This window comes from Eucyclogobius newberryi, unplaced genomic scaffold, assembly GCF_026437365.1.
Source record: "Eucyclogobius newberryi isolate DKJ021-1_F unplaced genomic scaffold, fEucNew1.0.hap1 SCAF_20, whole genome shotgun sequence".
NCBI lineage: Eukaryota > Metazoa > Chordata > Actinopteri > Gobiiformes > Gobiidae > Eucyclogobius > Eucyclogobius newberryi.
The window spans coordinates 12,943,031-12,953,803 of record NW_027315835.1 but is presented as its reverse complement, the minus strand read 5'-3'; the positions used below and the strand labels follow the sequence as shown (position 1 = coordinate 12,953,803).

Genomic DNA, 10,773 nt, shown 5'->3' with positions numbered 1-10,773 from the left:
TGTGTACAATAAGCAGCAACCACAAGTTCGTATCTTGGGGAGTATGTAGGTGATGACACTTCAACTCACCGACCACCTCTGCACATGAGCCACGGTAAATGTGTAGAAAATTAACAATATATTTTTTGAAATAATTACCAAGTAAACATATTCAAAACAATTATCATTTACAAATCTTGATGGGGCAATTTGTGATTCACACATAGAATGTATGATTAATACTCAACAGTTTATAATGACAAAATTAGGCATGTTGTTACACTTCTTCATAGTCCCAGGCCTGTAGGCGGTGTAAACATGATACCTTCACAGTTTTTTGGCCCGACATTCTTTGAGACTCTTGACATCCGCGAAAAAGTTACAATGTGGCCATTGTCCAAAGCATCATTTATCTTCTTTTCACTGCAGCACATGTGCGTCCTGGTCAAGGAGGAGTTTAGTTTGCTGGGAAATGCGAGGACCTTAACAAACAGCTTCCTTTTTCGCTAGAGTGGACGCCAGGGACCGAGGCACTGGGCTGAGAAGATGGCAAGAAGAAATCCGGGGTAAGTTTACAGGAATTTCTGTATTGACCGTATGGATCTGCGCCGTGCGTAAAGTGCGCACACGAAAGCGCAAGTGAGCGTGTGGCATTAAGTTTGATGGAAGGGAGGCGGGATCAACTAAATGTAAAGCGGACGTGTATAGACTTGCCGTGGTCATTCAGAGTTCACGAGTTCAGTTCACTGAGTGGCGTTATCTTTACGGGAGTAGCCTTTGCCCCATCCCTTAAGATGAATGCGCACGGACCTGCTTTTTACGCATCACTCATTAAAATCATAACAATGTCCATACAAATTAGCTCTGCGACATATAGGCCTAGATTAGTCCGCCTAGGTGTGGCACGTAATAGTTCTGGTTAAGTGAAATCATTCAATCAAAGTTTGTCGAGCCGGTTTTGTAGAAATACACCGTGTTTAGACTAAATGACTCCCTGTAAGCCGGGTTAAGAAGACATTTTACTTCCAGATCTGTCATGTAAAAATACTGTTTCAGATTGTATAGGCCTATTTGATTTTTTTCTTATCGCAAAATGTGTCTTATTGAGAGTTTGTCCACGACTAAAACGAAGAGGGACAGTTAAAGTTGGCTGTTGCTTCGACCGCCTTTGAATTAAATCAGCGCCATAAATCCCTTCATGTGGACACGCGGTTCCTGCGGCTAATTGCAGTGCGCAGCATTTGTCAGCAGGCCCATGGGATGACTGCTGTGACTGAGGACCAATTACTGTATGAACCATCGGAGTGAAGACCTGACATAGAAGCCATCTTGTTGTACGCGCATTATTTGTTTGTGCGCGCATTCCCTTGTTATTTGTGGAAACAACCTGACACTGACGCACGTTTTGTGATCTATAAGGACAAAAGGCATCCCTCCATTCTACAACATAAATGTTAAATTTAAAGCTGGATTATGGCTGTAAGTGTCTTTTGGAAATGACCATAAATCCTGGTTATGCTCTTCAAGTCCTACACATTTGCCTATATTTATAGTGTTTAACAGAAGCTAGACAACTTTATGGCTCTAAACGCTCTGGTGCTATAACTGTTAGGCTGAAGGTTTGAGTAAGGGCCTATCATCCAGAAACATAAGTTGCCTTCAAATATTGTAGTTTAACCCAATCTACTCAATAAACTAACTTATATTAATATACTAAAATAAATGTTAAATGTATTTAAATTGTGATGAATTGTATGTGTGCCGTGTGGGCAACTGAAGCCAACATGTATGTGGACAGACTTATGTTGGACAAAGACATGGATTTGGGCTTTAGATTTTGCTTGATTGTTGGTTGGTCTTAGTTTACACGGTTGTATAAGTGTGAGAAATGAGATGCCGGTGTCCACAAATGGTGTGCTTATGGTTTACAGTGATGTTTATTTATGACAGAAATCGTCATCATTTTTTCAGTATGGATCCCCAACAAATACAAATAAGATAATTTTTGGAATAGTGTGTTTCGATAGGTACATTTGTGAGAGTCCTCTAATGATGGTGATCCAAAAATAATACACAACATGTTAAAATGATGTTAACAATGATGACAGGAAAGAGAAGTTCCTCGACTTTAAATGTGGATCTGTTCCATAAGGCGATACCACTTTTCCAATCTGAACCTTATCGGCTGGAAAAATACTTGGATGATTAGTGGATGTTTGGTTCAATTGTTTATTTTTTTTCAAAAGTGAGCCATATAAGCTATAAATTTACAGTGTTGTTATGAGCATTCATTGTTATTGCATTCTTCAACCACAAGAGGTCGCAAGAAAACGTAAGGCTTAATGTTTGTGCCTGTCCAAAGCCAGGATAGATCGAGAGAGCAGCCACAGTGCAGCCATAAACTATGCCAAAAACAGTAAATAGATACATTATTAAAGCATAACTGTGGTGACTATAAGACTGAGAATCACAAGGTGAAACTCACGATAGACGCAATTCTACAATGTCAATAATAATCAATATGGCAGACACAATATGACCATTGAAAAAAAAAAAAAATCTCTGTATGGAACACCATTATCTTATTATTCAATTTATTGTCAGAATCAGAAAAAGGTTTTATTACCATTCACAAATTAGGGAATTTGTTTTGGCAATATGATGCAACATATAGTAAAACAGTGAAAAAAATTCTAATACTTAAATATTCTTAAGCAGTTCTTTGAATATGTCTTCAATAAATAATATAACAACATCATCAGCAGCAGCAGCTTGCATCATTAATATCACAATGGATATCAATATTTTTCACACCGAATAGTGAAAAGTAAATTGTGGATGAGAGAAACCGAGATGGAACGTTTTTGCAAATGATTTATTCTGCTCTCGTTGTACATCCACGATTCTATGTCTATGTTGATGTGTGTTTTAGGTGTGTGTGAGAAATTTGTCATCACCAATCTAGATGGTGAACAACAGCGCCTCCTGTATGCGGGCTCTTGATGATGGTGATGAGGTTTAAGTGGGGCTCAGTGTGGACACAGATAGGAGAGTTGTCAGATGTGAATGATATATAGATAATAGACACTGCAGGCTGTTCTGTCCTGTTCACTGTGTGTGCCCAATGTCCCCAACCTCACCCCGTTGCGTCAGGCTTCTTGAGTGAACGCAGAGGTCAGTTAGACTCCTCTCAGCTCAGCATTTTGTGTTTTAAGAGTCAAAGGGGTTATCATCTGCTCGGGATGTTCTGTGCCCGATCAACTGGTCTTGGAGGGCACTAAACTGTAATTGTGCAATTGGAAAATCAAAGATAGTATAGTGTCATACTTAAGTACATAAGACAGGTTGGATATAAGATTTGACAAAAAAATAATTTGCCTTTTCCCCAGTTCGACAATTTTGGTGATTTATATTCATAACTTTACTGGTTAGGGTTAGGGTTAACTTCCATAACTGTTACCTATAGCAACCATATTGTAAACAAGGGGCAAAATCCATATAAAACACACAATAGTTTTGATTTGACAAATAATATATATATACTGTATATATACTGTATATATAAATATAATTCTCAATGTCTGTGCCTAATGGGCTTTTAAATAGAAATAAGATATAAACAGCACAATGTAATACAAAATATTGTTTAAATTGTTATAAAAATGTGTCAGTTGTATGTAAATTGTATCTGATTTTTTGATGGAATGTTGCTTATTGATAGATGGATATCAACTTTCATTTTTTAAAATCAAATTGACATTTGTTTTCACATACTGCAACTTCACTGAAGTAAAACTATGTTGAATATTTACCACAGAGACTGTCCCACCAAACCAAGTAAAAAAAAAACTAAATAAAAAAGGAATAGAGCAATAAAACATTTAATTCAGCCAAATTCAATTATAGCATTCAGTCCCCGCTTTGGTGTTCAGTTTTGTATTTTAATTTTTAATTTTTCTAATTTAATTGTTTTAAATAAAGATAAAGGATAAAGATAAAGGATAAGATAAGTTTTCAGTCCTTTCAGAGTGACATTACTAAATGTGTTTTAGTTAACTTTCTTCCTGTGAAAAATAGAAATACAATTTACATTTTTAATTATGTCTATGCTCAAACTTTGATTCCGCACAGGCTCGTCACTAAATCATAATAACCCACAGCTCGTGTGCCACTTGGGCGCCCTTGTTTTGTGTCAGACGCCTCGGAGATCAAAGACATCCATTTGGCGTTAATTTGTGTTCCCCGGTTAAATATTACCTCTGAGAACCGATCAAACCTATCGAGCAGGGATGAAGATGAGCGATCAAAGCCCCGCCAGACTGTACGATCGATGCCCTGCTGCAGTCCGACTGTCAGCATGTTGAACCCGGGTCCATACAGCTTACAAGGCCTCGTTACGCACGGAGACTTCTGTTTTTAATGACCACTGCTGACCACCGTCTCGCTTTAACTTTATAAACTGCTTTCACTCTGTTACATTACACAACTAACAAAGAAAGGGGAAAACCTCATTACCCAAACTAAATGTAATGCACTTTCTATGTGGAAGTGATGGCAGGACTAAATGAAGCCTGGCTCATTGTGCGGAGCCCCGGTCTAAATACTGATAGCTTTCTGTGCATGAGCAATTTATGGCATCTCTTGTCTGGCATCGCTCCTAAAGGGGACTTCAGCCACGTTGGGATTTATTATAACACCGCTGGATACGTTCCCAGTGCTGTTTAAACTAAAAGAGATGTGACTGGGTGGCTTTTCACAATTAAAGGGCTCCAATTTCTGCTCAAATGCGTAATGGTTTTAAATGACGGAAAGGCTCATTTTCATTATGCTATAGGATAACTTTATTTTTCCCATTTTCCATTCTAGATTCTCAGAAATTGACCTCCCTTTGTTTCCTCTTTGGACACATTGAGCTTTAATTGTCACATTAGTCCAGTGTGCGCATAATCTTTCTCGTCTTTATCGCTGACTATGTCCATACATGATGTTGCGTGATCAGCAGGAACAGGCTTCTTTTTCCACGCGCGCACATTGGGTGATATTGCGTGAGGAAAAATGTTACGCAGCACGGTGTGAGCTGTGCAGAAACACTGTCCACTCAGCCTCAGCCCACTGGCATTCAAAGGCACACCGTGACGCCCGAGACGCACTAATCAACACACAACCCCACGCGAGGATTGTTATTCCAAAATTATTATCAGCTCTTTTTTTTTCCTTCCTTAAGGTGAGAAGAGGAGTCGTTGTGGTGCGTTTGGGATTGTTTTAGCCCGCGATGAATGTAGTTTCGGAGGTAAGGCAGCCGGCTGTTGTGCCGCGGACTGGGCTATGTGTCTTTATGATTTACGATCCTGACTCGAGCCGCGGTTCACCCAGAGTTCATAAAGCTGCATGCCTCCAGACTTATTTTTCCTCTCTCTCACTTTTTCTTCGCCTTTCTCTTTCTAATTTTGCCCTTTCGTTGGCTCCGAATACCGTTTTTAATCGCGCCTTTTTATTGTTACAAACGAAGCTTATAACAGCTGCTGCGTAATGGCACGTTTTATAGCTCACTAACGTATGTGTCTGACATATGTATCCATCGTAACGCTGTGACACGCCTCTGGCTTCTATTTATTTTATTTTATAACCAATAATAGCTGATAACGACGCGTTGTTTTGTGTGTGCGTTTAAAAATAGGCCGGTCGTTACGCACAGCTTTGGCGCGCGACGAGAATTAAAAATGTATATGCCTCTGATATTCATGAGTTAAAATTTGTGTGTTGATAAATGGTTCTTGTTTTTGACAATTTGCTATTGGTGGAGTGTTTGTTTGGAAAGTAATTTGTTCTCGTGCGCTTTCTGAAATAGATTAAAAACAATACTGTTTAAAGCTAATGGATTTTTACAAAAGAAATTACAAAAAATAAATACATGAGCGACACAATGTATGGTCTTCTATGCATTATAAACTAACGATTTGATTTATTTTATTTTAGGTTCTGTTCTTGTGTTTTGTGAAAGGAGCTTGTGCACCCAAACCTAGCTTTTCTCTTTGCATATTTGCTTTAGGAGTATTGCCATTGATGTCAGCACACTATTGAGTTGATAAGATGGATCATTTGGTCTCCTCCCTGATTCTGTCTGTGTCTATTTTGTCTCCGCTCTCAGGCCAGAAGCTCGGTGCTCTCTGGAAAGCTGCCATGTGACATTTGGCTGCCAGCGCTCTGTCACAAGGTCAAAGGGGCCCAGGCATCGCGCACTTAATGGAAACGCACAGAGCTCCACACGTCCTCCACCAAAATCACTTCTTGGGGATTTCTCGGGAGAACACTTTTGCACCCCAACCGACCCCACACCAACACCAGCAACGGCAGCGCAGGCAGACCGGGCAGTGCGGGGAAACTGGGAGAGGAAACCCCAAGTGTAGCATGAGTAAAAAGATCTTTCCTTGGATGAAAGAGTCCAGACAGACCAATGAGAAACACAGGAGTCAGACGAGCATTGCAGGTCTGTATAAAATCAAACAGGGCCTTTTCATTTGGTACAATGAGATCTCACACTGAGGACTGCTCCGTCTGCTTCCTCTTTTAAAGGGTTTAGCTATTAATTAGACAGGGGCCTGCTACCAGCTGCACAACATCACTGTAAGTTTACAAAGCAGGTGTTTAGAAATGCATTTTAAACTCTTATGCAAGGATTTATATTTACTCATTTTGGTAAATATTTTCTGTCAACTACAATTCACACTATCAAATGTGCAAAATAAAACGAAACAGCCCAATCAAATTATACCTGAGATTTTACAAATTCTAACACACATGGCAAGGTCATTTCAATCCGAACTGAAACAAAATACTCATTAGTAGTTCTGAACGGGGTTTTCCAGTCTTTTTAATGAGATTTCACCACCCCCAGCTGTTATACAACCTATTAAGTTTTACATTTGATGGTGCATAATAAGTAGGCTTATATTTATATTTATTAATTTATCTTTAATACAGAAAGGCACTTAAGGCCCATTGTGACGAGATCAACACATCAGGAACATACATTCCTGAACCTGTGTTTATCCACAGATTCCAGTGACAAGTGTACTGGCGCGTCCCCGTCTTCCAAACGCACGCGCACAGCATACACGAGCGCGCAGCTCGTGGAGTTGGAGAAGGAGTTTCACTTTAGCCGTTACCTGTGCAGGCCAAGGCGCGTGGAGATGGCCAATCTACTCAATCTGCACGAACGCCAAATCAAGATATGGTTTCAGAACCGGCGCATGAAGCAGAAGAAGGACGAGCGCGTGAAGGGCCTAGGAACCTCTTGCTCACCATCTCCCCCTTCAGACCCAGACAGCCCCACCCTGTCCAGCCTGGGCTACGTGCATTTGGGCCCAGATTACCCAGTGTCCCCGCTTCCTAAAACCCACCAGCAGCCTGTATCGTACCAAGAGTCTGAACACTTCTCCAAATACGCAGCACCCGGAGGTGACCCTCGCCGTATGCACGGGCCACAGTGTAACGCGGACTTTGACGCGCACGGCCACTCGCACATGGGGGGAGTAAACGATCCCCACGGCTCATATTTCTCCCAGAGCTGCCCCGCTCAGGACAGAATCATGCAGGCTCCAAAGCTGACTCATCTGTAGCGCGTTTGGCTGGACTTTAGTTTGTGGACACATTGAGGTCACGTTAGTCTGAGGCATTGACACCTGACACCACACACTATATATATTTACGTATTTATACAACAACTGTTTTAAAATTAATTTAAATTCTTTGTTTAAATTTCGTTCCGAAACATTAGCTCTCCAATTGAGTATAATTGCTATTTCATTACAAATGTTAAGTTTTTACTTGTTCCACTAGTTCCCTGATCAAGTACACAACGTGAACACAGTAAAGCAGCCGGAAAACACCAAAGCCTCTCCTTTTTGTGGCAGTTTAATTAGTACTTAGCTATAACACCGCATTAAGCCTAGTTCATTACTGAGCCCTTACGGGTGACTGTGGACGTGAAAGGTTTGAGACGATATTACATTATGGCCTTGTGGTATTAGGCTTCTCCCACTGAAAAGAAAACAGAAACAGTCATGCGGCTGCACATACCAGTCCTTTGTGCTTTATGACCAAAGTGGGGCACACAAGGTGCCAATCTGTAAAAGAGCGAGTGATGGATCACTCCACGTTCGCGTTTTACCCCAGGAGTTGATTCCTGTCCAGTCATTAGACATTAAAAAAGCCACATATAGGGTAACCAACATTTGTCTTATTGGCATTTATTTATTTAAATTTCGCATAGGCTAGTTAATAATAGAGAAACAAGAGTAGTGATTAATAATGACGAGTGTGGCAAAGTAAAAACAAAAGCTGATCAATTCTGAGGAATAGGCTAATACACTTTAATGCATGCGCATGACTATTATTGGCTGAACACAACATGAACAAATCATATGCACGTCGCATCTTTAAATTACCATTTCACTTATTGTGCGCACATTTAAAACCAAATTCGTTTACATTTGTAAAAACAAACCCAAAATATTCATGTCACAGTTTTTCCACTTCAAGATTAATTGGCCTTATCAAAACATGTTGCTTTTACATTAGGCTATTAAATACAATATTTTTTATTGATTGTTGATTGTGATTGCCTCCTTGGCTTTGGTGATAAAATGTCATTAAAGATCAAATTCCCTTCCCACCTCTCGCCATAATATTATTACAGCAATGATCTTTTTATGGTTTGTAACACACATTGTCACTCTTTTAATGTGATTTTAAAGTCCTTGTAAGGAGAAGATGGGCCTTGATGTTTGTTCTTATCAGATGGATGAGCGCGTTTGATTGAAGCGTTTGTCATGTAAATGTGAGGCGTTTGATGGACGAGCCCACCGACATGACAGAGTGTCCCCGGCCTCTCGCCATTGGCGTTTGGCAGGTCACATGGTGTGTCAGGAAGGTGATATCTGGGTGGAAGGCAGTTTAACAGCTTTGACATAGGCTACTACCTAGAAGGTTAGGGCAAGGAGCACCATTAATGACTGCTCAGCCTTGATCGATTTTTGTGAGCAAACAATAGGCAAAGTTTCAAGATGAACTCATACCTAGATTACCCAGTTTGCAACAGAGGCGCAAATCTCTTCAGTGCCAAGGCCGGATACCACAACCTGAACCACGGATACATGACCAGCTCGTGCGCAACAAGTGATACGTACGCACCAGATGGACGTTTAGTTGCAGCGACCACAGCTCCACATCCAACCCCGAGTTTACCGTCTCTGCACCACCAGACACACGTCAATCTGGACCTGCAATACACGCCACCGGGAAACGCGTTGTACGGCCCGCCGCTGGACTACGGGCACCACCAGTTCGGCCTGGCCCCAGAGCAAGACCGGAGCTACATGCACGCGCAAGTGTCGCCCATTGGGACAAACATGGCACCTTACACGGGAGAGAGCTGTGGGACAGTCGCACCGGGCACACAGTACATGCACTATGGCAACGGGGAGCAAAAACATCAAGAATACACAGACAACATGTACACAAGGCTTCCCGTACCGAGCAAGGAGAAAGAAGTTGAGGAGACAAAAACTTTCGACTGGATGAAAGTGAAAAGAAATCCACCCAAAACAGGTTTGTAGGCCCATTGTAACTGTTACAAAGCACCACATAATACGGTGCGTACAATTGACACAACTTCTGTTTTCTTTTCAATCACGCAAATCTCAGCTTCATTTTTGATTTATTGTCTCATCATTCATTTCATCACAGCTGCCATGTCGGAGTCCGGGGCCCCCAACCAGCACAACGTGATCCGCACCAACTTCACCACCAAGCAACTGACGGAGCTGGAGAAAGAGTTCCACTTCAACAAATACCTCTCCCGGGCGCGCAGAGTGGAGGTGGCCGCCAGCATGGACCTCAACGAAACGCAGGTTAAAATTTGGTTTCAGAATCGCAGAATGAAGCAGAAAAAACACGAGAAATCCGGCTGCGTTTTTGGCAACAATTCTGCAAAACCCGACAAACGCTGTAGCCCTGACAACTCTCCAAAAGTCAAAGGAAAAGACTGTTAGCATTGATGACACTTAAAAACAAATGTGTCTGGAAAGGGACCAAGGCAATTTTTCTACAACATCCCTCTCCAGCCACAACATTCCCAATGCAATTGTGAACACTGCGGGACTGAACTGAACAGGGTATGGCTGTGGTTTGTGCATGATGCTGTGAATTTAATGCAAACTAAAATATGAATAATCTTAACATGTTTTTGTATTCTCCTTTGTTGTTTTTGTGTTGAAGCACTGAAATAGTCAGTGTCATTGTCTTTGCACTATTTATTTACAGGGTATTTTCCAATGAATGTTGACATGATTTTAAATAAAATATATACAAATCACTTGTGTCTTAATCAAAGTTAAAGTGAAAAAAAACGGCAAGTCTTTACTTCACTACAGAAATATTTCCTCTGAGTGATGTCCTCTGTTGAGTTCACTTGCATAATGTGACAAGGAAAATCTTTCACAACACATGGGGTGGTTCCTAGTGACCTTTTCACCTTCAAATACCTCCAGGGGCTCTAAACATGACAACAAACTCCATGGAGCCAGGTCTCTCCCTTGATTTGTTACCCAAATTCACCTGAGTGACACAGGTTGTGGACATACCTTCACAAATGATTCCATATAATATTTAAAGCACATTTACACAGCAACTAAAAATAGCAGATCATTTGACACCAGGGTGCTTTCTTGACCTCACTTTAGCCAAACATTTGCCGGAACCTGACCACCGAGTTTCAAGTGATGGCACTGGGAC

The 10,773-nt window shown here is 41.1% G+C and overlaps 2 protein-coding genes across 3 annotated transcripts; both read left to right on the top strand.

The window, feature by feature from the left end:
• Window positions 1-204: 204 nt before the first annotated feature.
• On the top strand, window positions 205-8,503 carry LOC140368885 (homeobox protein Hox-A3-like). Of its 2 annotated transcripts, XM_072456045.1 has the most exons (5): window positions 205-413; window positions 490-545; window positions 5,204-5,269; window positions 6,128-6,466; window positions 7,036-8,503. In XM_072456045.1, exons 4-5 carry the CDS (start codon window positions 6,223-6,225, stop codon window positions 7,596-7,598), a joined length of 807 nt encoding a protein of 268 aa, XP_072312146.1. In that variant the 5' UTR covers window positions 205-413; window positions 490-545; window positions 5,204-5,269; window positions 6,128-6,222; the 3' UTR covers window positions 7,599-8,503. The 2 variants fall into 2 exon arrangements, with proteins under 2 accessions (XP_072312146.1, XP_072312144.1); XM_072456043.1 differs by lacking the exon at window positions 5,204-5,269 and having other exon boundaries at window positions 207-413; window positions 7,036-8,501.
• A 115-nt stretch (window positions 8,504-8,618) lies between these two features.
• hoxb1b (homeobox B1b) lies at window positions 8,619-10,345 on the top strand. Its single transcript, XM_072456042.1, has 2 exons — window positions 8,619-9,588; window positions 9,727-10,345. Exons 1-2 carry the CDS (start codon window positions 9,045-9,047, stop codon window positions 10,029-10,031), a joined length of 849 nt encoding a protein of 282 aa, XP_072312143.1. The 5' UTR covers window positions 8,619-9,044; the 3' UTR covers window positions 10,032-10,345.
• The last annotated feature ends 428 nt before the right edge of the window (window positions 10,346-10,773 follow it).